Source organism: Fulmarus glacialis, unplaced genomic scaffold (assembly GCF_000690835.1).
Source record: "Fulmarus glacialis isolate BGI_N327 unplaced genomic scaffold, ASM69083v1 scaffold42113, whole genome shotgun sequence".
In the NCBI taxonomy this organism is placed as follows: Eukaryota; Metazoa; Chordata; class Aves; order Procellariiformes; family Procellariidae; genus Fulmarus; species Fulmarus glacialis.
The window spans coordinates 21,499-42,158 of NW_009203107.1; the positions used below are offsets into that span (position 1 = coordinate 21,499).

The following is a 20,660-nucleotide window of genomic DNA, read 5'->3' on the forward strand; positions in this document are numbered from 1 at the left end:
CACCCAGTACTGAGCTGGCAGTTTCGTTGGGCCCCAGTCTGGGTCGCTCTCCCAGTTCTTTGTCATGCTGCTATGCCTCTGGCAACATGAGGAAGAGAACTGGTCTTGATTTAGTAGTTGATATTTTCCTGGGATAAAGCAGAGGCTCTTCTCTGAGCCCACTATTTTCCCTGCACTTTGATACCTGGAAGAATGGTAGAGTGGAATACAGAATTATGACTTGATGGTTCTAGCCACCCTGAAAATGAGCATTAGTATAAGCTGCTTTGCTTGTGACATTTTTCTTCTGCTCTAAGAACTGTGATAGTGGTTTACATCCTCCTCATAAATCTGAAGCCCCCGTTGTAATAAAGTTTTTGTTTCTTTGTAGAATGTAACAAAGGAGAGACAGATGAAGTTAATACAACAACAAAATGACATCACTGGTCTTTCACGACAAGTGAAGCATGTGATGAACTTTACTAATTGGGCTATTGCAAGTGGCAGCAGTACTGCTTTGCTATACAGTAAACGGCTGGTAAGGAAGCATCCTCTTAACTTGTCTGTACAGTACAGAGAATGTTTAGTCAAAAGAATTTTCTAAGTATCATGTAGCTTCACTAGATTATATCCAAGGACGAGACAATGTGTTGTTCATGCTTCATTTAAAAAAACAAAACAAAAAAACCCCTTCTGTAATAATGGGATAAATTTCCCAACTTGTACACCACTTTTCATTCGTAAATTAAGGACTTAACAGTATTATCGTAGAAGGAATGGGGTCAAGCTTTGTAAAGGCACCTCAATGTTTCACTTGAGTCATTGCAGAAGTAGTATTATTTGTGTAACAGTACTTCTCTGTAATCCTCTGAGTTGAGTGAAAAATTAGTTGTATTGTGGATGATTTTCCTGGTGAATTGAGTACTTTCCAGGCTACTAACCAAACTTGCTATTGACAGTCCTTGTTGGTAATCCAGCAGTCTAAACTCGCTGGGCAAATGCACGCTTCTTACCGTTCTCATTCTTTATTTCGTTGACATCAACAGTCTTGTTTTTGCTTTCCATTAGATAACATTCCAGTTACGTCATATTTTAAAGGCACGTTGTGATCCTGTCCCAGCTGCCAATGGAGCAATACGCTTCCATTGTGACCCTACGTTCTGGGCAAAGAACGTCGTCAATTTAGGTGAGAAAATTGTGTTTGTTTATTCTGTGTTACTTGAAAAACTAGATTGAGTTGGGAGTGTTCATCCAGCATGAGTGAGTTGGAGTGCAATACATCTCTTAATGCAGAAGACCAAAACTCTCTTGACATAACCCATCCAGTCCTGATTACCCTCCTTATCTGCTCTGTTCTTTCTATTAGCAAAGCTTTCTCCACAGGTTTTGGTTTCCAATGGGAATGGTTCTAGGAATGGGCCTTTTTTCTCCCTCTTGAAGTGGTTCTGATGGTTATAGTATAACACACTAGCGCTAAATGGGTGCTTCAGTTCCTGGAATAAGCCTTTTTGGCAAGTAAATAGAATCAGTTTTGCCTATCTGAACTTCACATTTAGCTGCATATGGAGTAATACTAGATGTCTTAGTGTGTTGGAAGTTGCATGAACAAGCATAATTAGGAGGACTGTTGATATGAGCAAAGCTCATGGCTAAGTACCAAGCAGTCCATGTGATTGCTGGAAAAGTAAGTGAATTAAGAAGCAATATTTAACTAGTTTTGTATTCTAAGATGTCTGACACATTTATAAAGGTAAAGAAAAACAGGGCCTCATAATGGGAGATACACTGCTGTTCCTGTGTGTGTGTTGCTTGCAACTGCCACACGGGAGGTTACGGCACCATAGCTGTAACCTTTTATATCTTAAGTAGTTTTTCTCAGTGCAGCTGTTATTTCCTTCTTTGCCCTAAAGCATTACCCACCGTAAGAGTTTGTAATAGTCTTGGTAAGATAGGTGCTTGGAGCTTGGTGAGATAGGCGCTTGGAGCGCTCGTGTTCTGCAGGAGTGCTTAGTGACAGCTGGGATCACTGGACATTTGCAGTTACAATTACTGCACATTGTTGGCTGTAGTCAGATGCAGTAATAACGTGCTCTTTTAAGGATGCAAGGTGTTTAATATCTTAGCCTCTTTATCACTGCCTTATCCTGCAGCGGTGTAGTGTCACAGTTTTTCTTCCATATTAATCCCCTAATCACTTACACTTTTCGAAGAACAAGTTTTGAATGAGAGAAGAAGGGAAGTGAGCTAGAGTGGGGAGAGCCCAGTGAGACACAGGTATCTGTTAGCACTTGCTTGTGAACTTTTCTGTTGGATAAAAATCTAATAGAAAATCTGATAAAAATATCAGCTCTTCCTGATGTTTTCGTGTGTACTCGCTTCTTGCTCTAAGTCCACTAGCCAGGTTTTGGTGTTCCTGTCTTTAGTCAAGAAGGTTTACTTGCACAGTAAACAAACTTTTCATTGTGCAAGTAATGGTTTAAAATTGTCACTATTCCTTCATAGGCAGTTCCTCAAGCAATTTTGAGGAATGCTGTTACTTTTGGAGATTAGACGAGAAGGAAAAAGCAAGGCTTTCCAGAACAGAGCTTCAAATGTTGTTTGACTAGGAACGCGGGGCAGGTGGGGGAAGCTATATATGAGACAGAACAGAAACTGTCAACCTCAATAGAAAGTGACATGCAAATTCCAATGAGTACATATTCAAAGTCAAAAATCAACATTTTGCCTTTTCCCTTTAAAAATATGACTGGAGGTAGCTAGAGAGGCAATGGGGACCATCGCATTGTATCAAGGCAGGACTAGCTTGTAGCAGTGTTTTGTGTCATGCTTGTATAACCTGTTCTTAGTCATTCAGTGATGGGACACTCTTCACTGTCCCCCAAATATCTTTTCCCGGGCTTTGCTTCCTGAGGTATAGAAACTTTATGCTCAACATGGTTTTTTTCCTATTTTATTTCTCATCTTGTCCGTTTGTTGTGAACACAGAGAACAGTCTGCCTGTCTTGTATTTTAGGCTGTGCAGTTCCAGTTCTTTCACTCTTCCCTCACAGGTCATGTTTTAGGTTTGCAACTTCTTCTTCTTGTAGTCTGAGTTTTCTTTTTGCTTCTCTCATGTATGGTTATGGAGACTTAAAAAGAAAATTTCAAACTTAAATTGCTTTGTTACTGCCCCTGAGGAAACTGAATTAGAAACATCTGAATATTCTGCATTTATCAACCTTTGGATGATGATGGAGATTTAACTGTTTACTAGTTCTTTTTTTGTTTTGTTTAGGTAACCTTGTCATTGAAAATAAACCAACTCCTAGTTACACTCCTAATGTAGTGGTTGGACAAGCTCCTCCAGGAACAAACCACATCAACAAAGCTCCAGGACAAATCAATCTAGCGCAGCTTCGACTTCAGCATATGCAACAGCAAGTGTATGCACAAAAGCATCAACAACTGCAGCAGATGAGGATGGGACAGCCAGCTGGGTCGGTTCCCAGGCAGACGAGTCCACAAATCTTACAGCAGCAGGTAAGTATCTTGTATGTTCTTATTTCACCTTTTACCATAACACAGAGACTTAAAATTGCCCTATTGAATATAAACTTACAAAGCAGTTTATAAATGTGAAAATCTTTTGAAATTTGACATACTTTAAATGTGACAGCTATTGGCTTTTCTTGATCTTATGTAACTAGTAAACCTACTACTGTGGAAAGAGATTGGCTTCTTTTCTCCATGTTAAAAGCAAAAATTTTAAAAAACAAAAACCCTTGCAGCCTCCCAGGTTGATCAGCATGCAGACCATGCAGAGGGGTAACATGAACTGTGGGGCTTTCCAAGCACATCAGATGAGAATGGCTCAGAATGCTGCTCGTATACCAGGAATACCACGCCACAATGGACCACAATACTCCATGATGCAACCTCACCTTCAAAGACAAGTATATCCTGTGTACACGCTTCATTTGTGCCATTGTGCCAAACTTTCATTACAATAGATGATACCTCCAGCTCTAAATGTGTTTATCAGTAACACTTATAACTCACAGCTACACACATTTGTATGCTTTTTCATGTTGCATACTGTACTGTGACATTTTTGCTGAACATAAGAGAATTCAAACTTAAGAATGAAACTGAATTCTAGTGTTTGTATTGCATTTTAGTTCCGGGAAACAAAACACTTCCTTTTTCACTTTTCAGTGACATTCAGCTTTTGGGTTTCTTACGGAATAGTCAGGAATAGTGAAGTTCAAAGTGATGTAGTTGAAGGTTTTTAATGAAACCAAATTCTAAAGTGTTTTTAAATTCAAACCTGAAGCATGATGCAGAGCTCTGCATACCATTAAGAATAAAAATTCTTGACAACAAATGTTAATGTGACTGGAAAACTAAAAATGACTTTATAATGCTTGAAACAGCTACTCTTTTTTCAAAAAAAAGTTTGTAGACAGACGTATGGACTCTAAAGTTGTCTTTGGAGGAAGTAATTGCTTAAGAAAATATAAATATATATGAAAATAATGTGGTAGAAGATGTGCTGTATATTTAAATATCTAGCCACATAAAGTGTTTTTTGTTTCCAAGTAAATAAAAATAGCAATTGCTTTGCATTCAGTGCTATCGGGTTACGTTGATAGAAATGTGAGTTTATATGTTCACCTCCCCCCCCAATATTTTGTTGACGACTATCATATAATGCACATGTTGCAATTTTACATGCAATGGTTGTCTGAGTTGTTCGTAATGCAGTCATGGTCTCTTCTCTTTTCCTGCAGCATTCTAACCCTGGGCACGCGGGGCCTTTTCCAGTTGTTTCTGTGCACAATACCACTATTAATCCAACTAGTCCTACTACAGCAACAATGGCAAGTGCAAACCGTGGTCCAACAAGTCCGTCCATTACAGCAATCGAACTCATTCCTTCTGTAACAAACCCAGAGAATTTACCTTCCCTGCCAGACATCCCACCCATCCAGGTCAGTGGAGAAGATGAGGCGCTTATGCTGTGGGTAAAGTAATGATCTGCTTTCCTTTCTGTATCTTTTTTATTTGGATACTGGTACTTGTCTGTGGAATGGTATAGTTAGTTATCATTTAAAGTCAAAGAGTCAAAATTTTCAGTCCTTGACTTGGGCATGCAACTATTTTCACTATATAGGGCTGACCTGCTCAGCCTGTGTTAACCTTTAGAGTAATCAGTATTTAATGGCTGTTCTATAGTAAAATTGATGCTTAGATTAGTTAATCCCACGTACAGTGTTCACTTCCTTTCTTCCACAAGACTATCATATGGGAGGATACCACCAGAAATAGTTGAATAGTTATGTACGTTGAATGCCCTGAATGGTGATATATTCTCAGTTAAAGTTGCCTGGCACTTCTCTGTGATGTTCCTAAACGTAACAGTCAAATGCAGGAAGTACAGAGAAAAGGTGTCCTGCTGCCCTACTTTTCTCTCTCCTCACATTTCCTCTGTACCCCAGTAGTGTGGCTGTAATCATTTCCTTGTATGCAAAAGGCCAGCGTTTACATTAGCATTGCATCCTGGAAGGTGCTGCAGAACACTTAAGCTGGCATCCGCGATTAATCTTGAGCTGTGGTGCTGTCTGCCTGGAAATTCTTTCTTGCACTGGGTATGACTGTTGCTGCTTCTGTAGTTTTCACTTCATCTGCACGTTATTGGTACTCACTGACTTGGAACTGCAGAGCATGCCCTGTGTTCTTTGCAGTGGATAGTACTGCACACAAGCTGAGGTAGATTTTGATGAAGTCAAGCTGATTTGGAGAGATCAGAAGCATAATTTAGTGTATGAGTGGAGGCAAAGAAAGTAAAAGTAATACATTTTCTGCAGGAGTGTTTGGGAGGCCAGGGAGGGTAGGATGATGGCTTCATCTTGAGAACAGGATGTTTACATTGAAATGCCTATGTAAAGCATGGGAGATTCGGTCATGATACAGGAAACAATCGCCTTAGAAACAAAACCTAAATTTTATCCAAGCAGATGGTCCGCTGTAATACCAATAGCAACTTTTTAACTCTTCATCTGTAGAGAGTCATGTTCAAGGGTTGTATGTTCATCTTTCTCATGAGGCTGCAGGTAATTTGCTAACGTAAGAATAGTGGGGAAAAAAGGATCACATCTCTGAATGTGATCAATCTGCAGTGCTGAAGCTTTGTTTAGTCATTAGAACAAAACATAAGTATAACTGGTTATGACTGATTCAGCTGTACGTGGCTAAAGTTCATGATACACTAAGTTAGAAATAGTTGTTAGTGGGATAGTCTAAAACATAAACATGCAACTTCTAGGTGCACTGAAAATGCAGGATTCTGTTAACATGCTCTTTTTTATACCTGTTCATGTAATAGCTGTTGCGGATTTTAGTTGATGAAAGAGTTGGACAGGAAGCTATTAGTCTTTTAAGGTGCTTGCACAGTCATAAAAACCTGCTTTGAATGCAATGTGTTTCAAACACGTTATTTGCAATTATGCTGTCTTGCAGTTAATAGCTTTAAGCAGTTAAAGTAATAGGGTACCTGTTTCCTTGTTTTTAATAGATACTAAAATCTGTAAAAAGTGAATGGGAGGAAGATTTCACATCATGCTAAGGAAAAACAAGTTCATGGTTTCCCTTAATATCTTAATTGTGGAATAACTCTTGCAACATTAGTAATCTGGTAGTTCATATGACTAACACCATTTGTATGACTAACATACTGAACATCTGGGAACCAAAAAGTTTGGAATGACCTAGAGTAAGTGCAGCCTATGACCTTTTGAAAAAGCTATGAGCTTTTGAAAAATCTTACTTTAAGTTTCTGACTGGGTTTCTGTTTTGAAAGACTGATCTCTGTGTGAAACTGATAAAAATGCTTGCTGATGTTCTGAATCCTTGAAGGGGTAGTGAACAATTCTGGTAAAGATACTGATCACAGTTTAAAGATATAGAACTATTAAGAAACTTTAATTAGGCCTCTCTGATTCAGATTTTTGTTTTTGCTTCTTAGCTTGAAGATGCTGGTTCAAGTAATTTAGATAACCTTCTAAGTAGATACATTACAGGCAGCCACCTACCCCCACAACCTACAAGTACCATGAATCCCTCCCCAGGACCTTCAGCTCTATCTCCAGGGTCATCAGGTAAATGTGATGGGTATTTCTAGTGATTCTTGAAAGTAATAGGTATTTCTGGTATTTAAGTTGAAAATAATTACTTACCGTTTCCTGCCAAAAGGGAAGTGATATTTTGTTTAAAATTTATTTTGCTCAGAAATAAATTCTTCTGGAAATTTAATTTTTACCCTCCTTCAGAAATATCTTTATAGTAACAAACTGCCAGCACATGAATGCTGTATTCCAGGTACATGTATAGACTATATTTTTGTCCTGTGTTACCACAATCCTGTTTTTTTGTGCATCAGAGGACATAGTTCAGTTATTGCCCCCAAATGATAACTGGCTAGACCGTTCTGGGGTTTGGGAAGTAAGCTTATAGGATAGCTTAGTCACAGAAGTACTTACACCCAACAATCATTTGAGCAAGGTCATTCTAAGTATAGCCAATTGATGATAGAGCTTTCGTTATGCATGTGAACAAATTAAGTCACCAGTACCTAATGTTGAGTTATTTAAACATAGAAAATGTCCGTTTCTATTAGTAAGAAGCTGATTTCAGTCATTTGATGTGTTTCTCTTAGTCTTCTCTCTGCAAGATTATTGTAAGATTCTGTGAATGAATGGTTGCAGCAGTGAAACTTACTATGTTTCTCAAAACCTGCATGCAAAACATACAGAGTCTGCTTTTCTTGAATTTATTGGTGGATGTCAGTGGATAAAATTTGCAACTTAATGGGCTGAGGGCTATAGCACTGTCTAGATTAGGTGAAATAATTATTGGGACTCTAACAACGGTGAGTTGCCTGTGTTTTCTTATTTAGTGTGGTGTGCTAGACCTTTGTTCCGATCAAATGACTGAGAGGGCAGCTGCCTTATGTGAATTATTAAATTAGGATATTCTGGCAGCACTTCTGGCATTACTCAACACTAGTCATTTTTTTTACTGCAGAATGTAAATTTGTTCCAAGTCAATTTCTACGCTGCTTCTTTGCAGGTTTATCGAACTCCCACACTCCTGTGAGGCCACCTAGTACCTCCAGCACAGGTAGCAGAGGAAGGTGAGTCTGTTATGTTAACACTGCCAGACTGAAGAATCAGACATGAAGAATTCAAAAAATGAATTGGCAGTGGGTCAATAGGGCTTTGATATAACTGTGATCCAGTAATGGAAGAATGCTTACATGAAGAAGATTTTTTTTTTTTTCTTCCTTCACTATGATTCCCTGCTGTCTTGTAAACTTGAGCTATCTTGTAAATGTTCTGACATGCTTTGCCTTTGAAATCATTCAGGAAACAGTTGCTTAAATTTCTTTGCTCTGATGAGTTTTCCTTTTATTTATATGCTGGTCTCTTTCTAGCTGTGGCTCCTCGGGCAGAACTGCTGAGAAAACTAGCGTTAACTTCAAGTCTGACCAAGTGAAAGTCAAGCAAGAGCCAGGGACAGAGGAAGAGATATGCAGTTTCTCAGGAACAGTAAAACAGGAAAAAACAGAGGATGGCAGGAGGAGTGCTTGCATGGTAAAGTTAGTTTGTGCAACAGTATGTTATGGTTTTCCTGGCAGCATGTTTAAGAATTTACAAATAATAAAGCAATCTTACTCTTAAGCCTCATATTCTGTTAACAGCCCTGAAGATTGGGAGGTAGTTTGCTCCCTGGCAGTACGTCTGAACTTTAAGTGTGGGCCAGCTCAAATGCTGAGCTGTCTGTTTTTGTAATATTGCTAAGACTGCTCATTACTGGGGTAGGTACCAATGAGTTGGCAATGGGACTTGGACAGTAGCTTGCTGGCTTATGTTGAACAAATAAACATTAAATGATGAGAGACATTTCCTTTCCTGATATGCACAGGACTTCACCTAGTGGTGTGGATGCAAAACACACCCAGTCCTTCTCAGTTTTATGTATTATGATAGGCAGTTATGCGTTGAAAGTAGTCCAACAGAAAACAGAACTTAATATCAGTTTGGTCCATGTTGAGGACTTCATTATATCCTTTAATACTATGCTCTGCCAAGCACAGGATAGTCTGTCATGTAAATTTTATCTTTAGCTATTAAAGTGAAATACCCCCAGCAGCGTAGTGTTTGCTGCTTTTAATCCCTAACTAATAAAAGCTGTAAGTCACCCATTGTTAGTAGCTCCTGAACATTCATACATGTGTAATTACATTGAGAAATCTTCCAATCAGTCAAAAGTTCTTATGCCAGAGCATAAATAAAATATTTATGCAAGTGAATATTTTTCAGAGTTTCCCAGCTATGCTTGATTTAATAGGATTGTGTGCAAGGAGCAGGGTGATGGTTTTGAGGATTTTTCCTAATGACAGTGAAGGTATATTTTTAACAATTTATCAGTGTGTTTGGTTTGAAAGTTTGTTTATCATGTTATATATCAGTAGAAATGAGTCTGTTCTTGCAAGGACAAACTTGTGAAAAAGTAGTTTTCAATACTGTATGCAACTCAGGTCTTCATAAAGATTTGCCACGTATTTTGGGAATTGAGTATAGTACCTTTAAATGGTGGATGGCTTTTGACTTCCAACATATGAAGAAAGATGCCCTTGTAAAATTGACTCTCTGATTTTCATGTGCTACTTTCATTTCAGCTTAGCAGTCCTGAGAGCAGCTTGACACCACCGCTATCCACTAACTTGCATCTGGAAAGTGAATTAGAAGCATTAGGAAGTCTTGAAAATCATGTGAAAACTGAACCAGCAGATTTAAGTGAAAGTTGCAAACAGTCTGGACATAGCCTTGTAAATGGAAAATCTCCAGTGCGGAGTCTAATGCACCGATCAGCTAGAATTGGAGGAGAGGGCAATAACAAAGATGATGATCCAAATGAAGACTGGTGTGCTGTATGCCAAAATGGAGGGGATCTATTATGTTGTGAAAAGTGCCCAAAGGTGTTTCACCTGACTTGTCACGTACCAACACTCCTCAGCTTTCCAAGGTACCAGAAACCGTGTAATGGTTCCTGAGAACAGCTCCGTGGTCTCGTTCATATGGTAGATTTCAACACAGTACCAAAACTGGTGTTTCATCCTCAACATTAGCTAGTTCTGGATGATTTCTTGTCAGTAAAAAAATCTGAAATTTCAAAGGCCTGCCTGAATTGTTTTGCCTGTAACTGGTCAATGTTTATCTGATAAATACATGGTCTCTCAAAGAGTGCTTCTGTTATGTAAAGTTCATTTTAAAGTCATGGTGAGAAAGGTGTTGTAAATTATTAGAACATACTTGGGAGAAGAATATGAGGGCAGGAAAAATGGCCTTGACTGGTAGAATTATCTTGAGCATTAAGGGTTATTCCTTATCTTTGGATATCCAAGTCTTTACTACAGTGCAATGTGAATCTGTAAGAGCTAATGAAAAAATCTTTGTAGTCATCACTGATGAGACTTTGTCCCTGGATATCTGGAATAATTGTGTTTATTTTTGTTTAGTGGAGAGTGGATATGTACATTCTGCAGAGATTTGAGCAAACCAGAAGTAGAATATGATTGTGACAATTCACAACACAGCAAGAAAGGCAAAACAGCACAAGGCCTGAGTCCTGTGGACCAAAGGGTATGTCTCAAATCTGTAGGAATTGGTTTCCTAGGAAAAGTCTTTCTCACATTAGCTATCCCCCATTGTTTCTTGAAGATGTTTTTGCTGTGGCTGCAGCAAATTAAATATAGTTGTGGCTTTTGCAAAAAAACCTTGAAATGAGTAATGAGATTTTTCTTGCTGTGACCACATATCCATGTGTTGCTGACTATGTATGTGGGAGTGCTTCATTACATTGGGACTGCAACCATCTAGTAGCTAAAACTTGCATGTAAACACATATTCTGTATTTAAATGCATCCTTTAACATGCATTAATCTCTTCAGTGTTCTTAATTAGAAGTTCTTTGCATTTAACATTGATACAACCTTCATAAAATAGTTATGTAAGTTTGGTGTGTTAAGTTCATGCTGTGAGAGGTGCTAGAAGTATTTAGGTGGATTCTTGTGGAAGGTGTAATGACCTTGACAGTCAGAATTATTTTTAGCTTTATCAATCAGCCTGTGCATAAAGTGTTAAGAGTATAATCAAATCAAATTCCTCCAAAGGAATTACAAACAAAAGCCTTTCCAAAAGCCAAAAATATTTCAACAGGGAATTCATAGAAACTCTGGTTCTGGTTTCAAATTGTTTAATTTTGTCTTGTGGGGAAAAGAATAAAAGTCTGCAACTCAATCCTTTTCTGTTACATGCAATGCAGTTACGGTTGGACAAAAGCAGTTGTAGTTTGTCTTTTTTTTTTTTTTTTTTTTTTTTTTTTTAATTTGACTGTATATTAGCGTGCCTCTTCATGTTTGACTTTAGCCCTAGGCTTTTGTTTAGGAAGAAGGAAGCAAAAAAGGAGTGTATTTCTGCTATGTGAACAGTAAGGTGGTGGTCTACCCTCTCAACAATGCCCTTCTAAGAACTTTACATTTTATAATTAAGCTTGTGGGGATTGCATTTAAATTTTCTAGTACTAAGCTGCTAAAGTACAAACCTATTTAAAATAGGGAGATACGAACTTCTGGGCTGAGGATAAATTAAGGATATTAATGTGAAGCTGTTTATTTCTTTGTAAGAAATGTGAACGTCTCCTGCTTTACCTGTATTGTCATGAGCTGAGCATTGAATTTCAAGAGCCAGTCCCAGCCTCGGTGAGTCTCCTGAAAAATAGTTTGTGATTTGTTTTTGACATAACATCTCTAAAAGTCTAGAGCTGAGTTCGGGAAGAACTGACTGCTTTTACTTGAAGCATGTCCCCCTTGATCAATCTAAAACTTCTGACGGTCATCCGGTATTTCATGATTCTGAGAGAGACAGAAGCTGATTCTGTAGCTTCTCCATGCAGAGGCTCTACTCCCAGTCTCAAACCCAGATATTTAAAAATACTTTCAATTAGCAGTTGTTGATTTGGAAGAGGATGTCTCAGGATACCTGTGAAATTCAAAATGCTTTAGGAGAGGGTTTTGGTTTGGTTTTTTTTTTTTTTGACAATCTTTTAAATGAAAGGAGGAAAGAAACTGCTTTGACTCATCTGTTTTCAGCTGTAAAAGAAGTAACTATAATGAAAAGCATTGCTGTGCTATGATAGACACTGAAGGTTAGAAAGAACTTCTTAAACAGTTAGAGGAAAGGAAATTGTTCTCACTTGCTGAACATGCATACAGTGCATGACAAGATTAGCTGATTGATATTTTGATAAGTGAAGAAATTCAACTGCTTCTGTGAACTATGTAGTCATTGTAGTGATAAATCACTGTTTGTTTTTTACAGATACCAAACTACTATAAAATTATAAAGAAACCAATGGATTTATCTACGGTGAAAAAGAAACTGCAAAAGAAGCATTCCCAACACTACCAGACTCCTGAGGATTTTGTGGCAGATGTCCGGTTGATCTTCAAGAACTGTGAAAGGTTTAATGAAGTATGTTAACTTCCAATCTGTATACATTTTTTTAGATTAAGATTTATTTCAACATGGTTGTGCAGCTTCTCCAATTAAAGGCTTTGCTTCCAATCGTAACTTCTGCTTATGGAGCAGATGCTGAATCAGACATTTAAAAAACGAACAAAACAAATGTAGTCACAGAACTACCTCTCAGTTTTAGCTAAATGGGGAGATCAGGCTTTAACAGAGGGAACTTTTTAAAGTGCATTCACTGGTATGGATATATGACTGAAAAGCAGGGTGACCTTGTTACTGTACATCGAATAGATTGTAGAAGTGCTTAGGTAATAAAGACAATCAAGCAGTCCTTAAAACTGTCTCAAGCTATACAGATAATTGTTCTTACACTTATGAAACATGGTAGACCTCTATTGAGGAAACTTCCTCTACTGAGGAAAAGTGCCTTTCTGAAGAATATTCTACTGGTTCTAGCACCTCATGCAGGCTGAATCCAGAAAAGCATTGTGTTCGTTATGGCTAGTATTAAGCTTAGTGCTTTAGCTCATGGGTAGTTGGGCTCTCACAAAAATCAGTTTTCAATAGATAACTTTTGTATGGATTTTTGATGAATGTGGAAAGTTGACTTACTTTGCAGTGAACCCATCTGATAATAAAATATTTGCACCTTACATGTGAAACGTGATTTGGGGAGATAAATTACCTAAGTGTTCTTACGAGGTGGAGCAATGGAAAAAATATTCTGATTATCAAAGAAAGTTGTGGTATTGTGCTGAAACAGGACAGGAGCTAAGATAAGAGGGTATCCTCATTTCTGAGATGCCTTAAAGCAAGGATGACAAAAAGCCCTGGGGAGAAGGCATCGCAGGGAATGGCTTTCTTCTGACCTTAGAAATGCATAAACCAGCCAATGTTTTCCTGTAAAATGTAATCTGAGTTTTGCAGTGTTTGGGCTGCATTTCTGGCTCTGTGAAGACGTCAATTGAAGGAAGTACAGAAACCTACAATTAAAATCTCAACTGTTTCACAAATCCACTAGTAAAAATCAAGGTTAATGATGTAATGCTTTAAAAGCTCACAAGCATTTGGGACTTTGACATCCCCGACTCCCTTATGTCTCTATATTAGGTGGAGGTTAATGAGCACTGTGGAAGAAGTTGCAATTATGTGAACTTCTCAATCAAGGGAATTAATGAAGCATCTACTGTAGAGGAGAACATGCTGCAGCTCTTAGGGACAAGAGTAAAACAAGGGAGCAAGGACTGATGGATGTATTTTGTTTTGTGTTTTGTGGGGTTGTTTTTTTGTTTTGTTTTTTTGTTTTTTTTTTAAAAAAGGTGTTTCAGACTTGTCTCGCTGTTTGAAATGCTGGCTCATGGCAAGAGATGAGTCACCCTGACCTCTCATAATAGCATCATGTCTAGTGCCTCTAAGCCATATGCTTTTAAAAAATAGAAATCAAAGTGGGGTAAGGCCCCCAAGAAAGTAGTCTCATGGAGCACTTCTCTCTAAAGTGAGACTTTTCCACAATAATGTCCAGGCAACTAAAATTTATAATGAAGAAAGCAGTCATGAGTAGAGCGCAGTTTTGAAAATGACTGGGAGATACTTATTTGTAAAAAAGTTCTGTGTTTTGTTGAAGGTTTATTTACCTCATGTCACCCTCCTAAGACTGTTTTAAACCTGCTTCCGCTAAGTTTGAGAACTAAAGAGGTGTAGTCCATAACAAACTGTTTTGTTGTTATGGCTGACTTTAGTCATCCAATCCTATGCAATCTCATAACTTTAGAAAGGATTATAATTTCATTTTTTTTGACTCTGGTATCCTTTTTAGATGATGAAAGTTGTTCAAGTTTATGCAGAAACACAAGAGATTAATTTGAAGGTAAGCGTTTCAGACCATGCACACTTGGTGAAGGGATGTGCATTTCCAACAGGTGAATATTCCTGTCTTCTTTTATTTACAGGCTGATTCAGAAGTAGCGCAGGCAGGGAAGGCAGTTGCATTATACTTTGAAGATAAACTTACAGAGATCTACCCAGACAGGACCTTCCAGCCTTTGCCTGAATTTGAGCAGGAAGAGGATGATGGTGAAATAACTGAGGACTCCGATGAAGATTTTATACAGCCACGTAGAAAACGCCTAAAATCAGATGAGAGACCAGTGCATATAAAGTAATCTAATGATACGGACCTAAAACTTATTGTAAAAACTGTTATTTAAGTGTTCCTGGAATATTATCATGCCTACAGTGGCCATCTTGAAGAAGCTGATAGCTTTTTAAACAGTATTAGATTACAAAAAACACTTGTACAGAAAAGCATTCTCATCAAAAGGGGAAAAAAACTGTATTGTAAATTTTTGGTGGGTTTTTTTTTTTCCTTGATTATTTGCTATATTCTTTCTTTTCCTGATTGAGGGGACACACTCATCCTGGTCTCACAGGTAGAGGTGGATGAATGTTGAAGAGAAGCAGATCTGATAGGAGATGTTCCATGTACAGATAAGACTCCTTAGTAGAATGTTCTGCAGGACTGGACCAATACAGTTACTGTATCTTGCATTCATGCTGGACTGCAGTGTAAACTGTAAGCAATGTTCCTGAAATCCCCTCTTTGTGTGAACTTAAGTGCGTGTTGGTCATTGCTTTTATCATCTCATTTAAGCGGTATTGTGAATAACTGATCTTCTGTGTTGATCCAATTATCTAAATTTGACTTTCTTTACTACATTTTATGTATAGCAAAAGGAAAAAAAAATCATTAAACTGTTCTGAATTGGCAAGCGCAGGAGTGTGAGTTCTTGACAGATGAAAGACTAAACTGATGGCAAAATCTCTTTTCAGTAGGGCTAGGTATATTTATTATGAATCCTGTACACAGAACATTTTAATGGCGTTCATGGCAGAAATCTTAGCATTGTGTCGTCTGTCCCTGATCCCCCTAATGAGGCAGAATGTTATCTCCAGTATTCATTGTCTAATTTTCTGTACTTAAAATATAGACTGAAGAGGTAATAACTGGTTGGGGGTGTTTGTCCAGTCTTCCTAAATATCAGTTTCTAATAGACCACTCGGCAAACAATAACCTATTAACTACCAAATGTGTAAAATTTCCTGTATTCACTTTGTCTTATTTGTAAATAGTGAATTGAGATTTCTTGCAGATCAGCAACATTTGCTGAACTGTTTTTAAGCTAATATGTATTCTTATTAATTGTTCCTATCAAGAAAAGATTTGTAATATATGCTATTTCTAACATTGCATTCATTCTGAGGTTCTGTCTTATTTTTATTAGAGTACTACTCAGAACTTTCTTCAGAAGCAGCTTATGAGTGAAATGTCTAGAAATATTGGAATAAATCTGTTGAGATTGGGTTACTTGTCCATCGATTGAACAAAGCACTTAAACAGACCAGGATTTGGCTTTGGGTGGTTTCTGGTCAAATATTGAAAACAGAACAATTTCCCTATTGCTCTAAACCCTGTGGCAGGCATCTCTGCAGTGCCTTCCCATTGCACACTGCCTTCATTCCAGCATTTCTGGTTAGAAATGAGGTCATCACAAAGTAATTATAGTTTGAACAGTTGTTTCCTTTACTGACAGAAATCAATACTATAAATAATAAATGTAATTTCTGGCCTTCATATAGATCTTTTTAAAGTAAGATGAAGAAATCATGTAATCGGATGAGGGTCAAGTTGACAGACTATAAATTTGCCATAAGCGTTTGCGTGAATACAGCAATTCTGTGGTAAATCACTAGGGATTTGGTATACTCAGCATGAGCAATTCCTGTGACATTGTATACACTTTACCATAATGGTAAAGATAAATATTTTAGCACAATGTATCAAATTGAGATATGCTTTCAGCAATTTTTATGCAAATCACTTAAGATTTGATTTCTTTTTATAAGAACAAAGTATATGTACATTGTGACTATACCTCTTACAATAAATGAGGGACTGAAGGTATTTGTAACTTCAAGCTCACTTCTTTAGATTACGCAAATGTTACACTTAAAACTCAAACTGGTTTGGTTTTTTTTTTCATTTCTCAGATATTAACATAGTGCCAGTTTGAATTTATTTTTTACCATTTTGTATGTGAAAGGAAAAGTAATTCTACTTAAACATTAAATTGACAAACAGCAAAAACTTTGCCCATAGAAAGGATGACATGTGTGAATAGGACACTAATAGTAACAAGGGATCATTTAATGGCTCTGTGTATTGCCTATTTATGCATTTCTAGTTTCTCAGCTTCATTTTGCAAAGGAATATTATTAAACTTACCATGAAAATAAGATTTTTGTGAATTCTCTTCAATTGGGGTTACTATTTTTATGGCGCTTAAGCACTCTAGGTTCTGTACCTTCAGGCCTCAACTTTTTAACTGTTCACTTTGTAAGGCACCAGTCATGGATTCAAGTACTGCAGGTACCTACTGCCAGAACTGGAGCATAGGACGGGCACGATGGCGTCCTAGACTGGGTCACAGCATGGGGGAAGGACCACACTACAAAGCTGCAGTTCAGGGGTAGCGCATGCTCCCTGGCTGCTGCAAGAACAGTACCATCTGTTTTCCACCCAGAGTGCCGGTACCAGACCCCAGAGCAGATGTCCAAATGTTTTGACATAGCCTCTCCGATTGGTTCGCCCCCTACGACAAGGTAGAAAAATTGTCAAACTTCGTAGGCTAGTGCCTTAGCCTGTATTCCACTGGTTCACCTGCAAACCACAAGTGATGCTAAGCTTTGACCTTGATGAGAGTCCAAGCTCTGCTCTTGCACATAACCCACTGAACTTCTAGAATTGGTCCTTCCATTCAGCTCATCAGTGCTCAGTAGTATTATGTGGAATTTTGACTTGTGTGTGAGAAATCTTAAGCGTTTCTTTTTTATATAAAAGAAACAAAACAACATTCTCTCCCCCCCCTTCATTCTGGAACTTCCAATACAACAGTTCAATGATTGTTTTGAAATTAGCTAAATTCTATTCAGAAATACTTGAAAGGATAGATAAGCTCTGCTAATCTATCCTGATCCTATAGTCTGTAAATGTTCATCGTAGAACTGGTAAAGGTTTGCTCAGTCGAAACAACTTTTTGGGGCCACACTGTATGTAACTTGTTCAAGAGCAAATTAATGGGGTTTGTATTAACAGGCTGCGGTGTTACTCTGAGCATCTTCTCTATGCCAGATGATGTGTGTGCAATATGTGCAAGTGATGGTGTGTTTTACCCTGTGAATTAGAGCATGGCTTACATCAATAAAACTTGTAGCAGACAAAAGATGTGGTGGGTGCACTCTGCATGCCAGCTCCTTTGTCTGCATGATTGAAGGTTCCAACGTGATAGCAAGAAGATAGTCTGGCATGCACTTAATGTAACTATATGCTCTCACTTAAGACACTTGTAAAAAAGACCATTCATGTATCAATTTTTGTTGTAAATGACCCTGAAGTTTAAGTTAATCCAAAGAAGTAAAAGGCAACTTGCTTTTGAAATAAGAGTGAAAAGTGTACAGTATGCTACTTGTAGACTTTTCAATTACCTCAGCAGGTATCCTGCCATGTAATTACTAGTGATTAGTGATAATTTAACCAGCTGAATAGGTTCAGGTCTTTTATTTAACTGTGCCCTGGAATTAAGTGGCCTATAGCATAATAATAGGCAGATAATAAGGCAGAGTTACTATCCAAAAAAAGGATGTTCCCCAAAGTTTTGAAGATAGAAATGCTCTGTTAAATGTAGAGAGGTTGGTTTTTTGTGTGGAATGTCACCATTGCTATTACTTGTGACATTTGACTGCGTCGGCACACTTAACACTGGATCATTGGAATGTTTTATAAACATTTCTGCAAGCCACTGGAACAGAAGTCCTTAAAATTAGCCCAAATTTATCATTCTGTTGTATAACCTAGTTTATTGGCTGATCTCTAAAAGTTCAGGTAATGGCAACAGTATTTTAAAGCTATGTGTATGATGTACTGGAAGTTGGCTTTTTCTTGTTTTTCTTACTCTATTCCTTAGAAAAAGCAATAAAACTGCTTTGTCTGTTGCCTATTAGTATGACAGGAATCCTTTCCTTTCGATAGTGATTTTATAGGAAAGTTTGTATGCATATCACCAAGTCTAGCTTTTAAAAACAAAGTGTGCAGGAGTTATTGACAATATAGTGTGGCATTTTATTTTAAAAATTGGGGAAAGTTACATATTTTTTTAAAAGGTAGGTGTTTGAGTAAATAATGGAGGTACTTTTTTAAAAAAAATTTATATGCCACAGTTTACATAGACATATTTCAGATTGAACATATGCATTGTATCTTCAGATATGGCGATTTCTTTTATTTTCTCAAAGTGCGTGTATAGTAACTCTTCCATCTAGTTCCTGTGTTTGCTTATGGGGATCCTACTTTACATGCTTTCTAATGTATCTGAATTAAATTTTAGTTTTCAAAAATTGCAGTTAATTTAGGTATCTTTATTATAAGTGAACTATATGCAGTTTTGGCCTTTTCTATTGAGTGATCTTACAGCTCAAGGCTGCTTTCTTTAGAATTTATTGAATTTCTACAAGGAGAGGTACTAAAATATTTTACAAGTTTGACACTGCAGCATTCGCTCTGGAGTGAGCTACATTTAAAAAGAAGTGCATGTCTGCTAATGGCCTGCAAATGGGGGTATTTCTTAGGTTCAGAACACCATGAAACATGTATATAAGCCTATAAAGATTTGTGCGATTGAAAGCTTGTTTTACATGTAAACGTACTCATAGAAGGGTTAAATTCATGGCATTCTTTGATCCTTCAATTATTTCTTGCTTCTAGTGATTGAACTGGTTCTTTTTTGCACATAGTAAACTTCGCTCATCTTTTAATATGATTCTTCAAAAAAGTGCTGTTTCTGTGGTATTGTATTATCTGAATAATCATAATTAACTTTTTTAAACAAGGTTACCGTTTCTAATTGTTCTGTTCCTGTGTTTTTTGCTGGTGTGTAATAAAAAAAAAAGGTTTTCTTTACATGGTTATTTAATACATTAGCTGCCTGTAAATATTTCTTGTTAAGTGCTCTGGAATGTGTTGTAGAAGTTGTATTAGATCAGTTTAAAGCATTGTTTGAAAACCATTTTGTTTTGGTTATTTCTATTAAATTAGAAGAATGACTCTTTCAATTTGAGTTTCTTTTTTGCACATCTGTGTTAGGTCATTAGATACTAGTTCATGTCTGGCAAAAGACTTTTCTGTTACTTGCAGTGTAGAAGTACCTTGGTGAAGTTTTAACTGCAGCAGTTTAAGTGTGACCACCTGAGGCTGCATAATCTGCAGCAATCAGTAGTTCCAAGACAGAAAATACTGAAGTGTAAATCTGTTCAAAGTTTGGGTTGGAAATGCTGCGTTTTCACCACTCTGCACTTACTTTTCCATAAAATGATTTGTCACATTTATCTACACCTAGTACATGAAATACAAGTATTTTAAGGTTTTCTCTAGGGTTTTTTGTGCTGCTGTCATCCTGAAGTTTGGTGCAGCCTTGGAGGAGACAGTTCTGCGGTGTGCAGCTCATGCGTGTGCAGTTTTTGGAGCTGGGATGCCTTCCAAAGACCTGACAGACCTCACAACAGTCTGTAGGGGATGGCCCTGAGGCGTTGTTCCCTGCACCGCCCCTGCCCCCAGTAAGCACTGGAAAAATGAAGAGGGAGCTGAACTTCATTGCTCTGTAACTTGTTAACATTACACCATCTGTCTGTCATACTCTGCTCTGCATGGTGGTTAGCGTATTTTACCTGTTGGAAATGAGTCTGTGGTGGATGCATAGCTAGGGTCAGTGTGTTCCTTTGCTTAATCAATGTGTATTTTGGTATATCAGGGACCAGATCCATGCAGTAGCATGATGTGTGGCCCTGCACTTGGGTGCAAGATGTGATTCAAAGTACAGGGGAGCAATGCCAGCGGAAGCAATCTGGTCGGCTGGCCAGTCCACCTCTCATGGATTTGATACTACTGTGATCTAGTGTGCTGGTTTTGGCTGGGATAGAGTTAATTTTCTTCACAGTAGCTTGTATGGGGTGATGTTTTGGATTTGTGCTGGGAACTGTTGATAACACAGGGATGTTTTC

At 37.7% G+C, this 20,660-nt stretch overlaps 1 protein-coding gene across 1 annotated transcript in view; it reads left to right on the top strand.

Annotated features, from left to right (window-relative positions):
• Positions 1 to 15,306, top strand: part of TRIM33 (tripartite motif containing 33) — a 29,586-nt gene extending 14,280 nt beyond the window's left edge. The window contains exons 7-20 of the mRNA XM_009574522.1: positions 371 to 517; positions 1,048 to 1,165; positions 3,254 to 3,498; positions 3,747 to 3,911; positions 4,749 to 4,949; positions 6,983 to 7,115; positions 8,086 to 8,149; positions 8,450 to 8,609; positions 9,698 to 10,044; positions 10,538 to 10,661; positions 11,705 to 11,779; positions 12,399 to 12,551; positions 14,368 to 14,418; positions 14,501 to 15,306. Of these exons, the coding sequence (XP_009572817.1) occupies positions 371 to 517; positions 1,048 to 1,165; positions 3,254 to 3,498; positions 3,747 to 3,911; positions 4,749 to 4,949; positions 6,983 to 7,115; positions 8,086 to 8,149; positions 8,450 to 8,609; positions 9,698 to 10,044; positions 10,538 to 10,661; positions 11,705 to 11,779; positions 12,399 to 12,551; positions 14,368 to 14,418; positions 14,501 to 14,713 (2,196 nt within the window). The 3' untranslated portion in view covers positions 14,714 to 15,306. The remainder of the gene's footprint in view (positions 1 to 370; positions 518 to 1,047; positions 1,166 to 3,253; positions 3,499 to 3,746; positions 3,912 to 4,748; positions 4,950 to 6,982; positions 7,116 to 8,085; positions 8,150 to 8,449; positions 8,610 to 9,697; positions 10,045 to 10,537; positions 10,662 to 11,704; positions 11,780 to 12,398; positions 12,552 to 14,367; positions 14,419 to 14,500) is intronic.
• Positions 15,307 to 20,660: the final 5,354 nt, after the last annotated feature.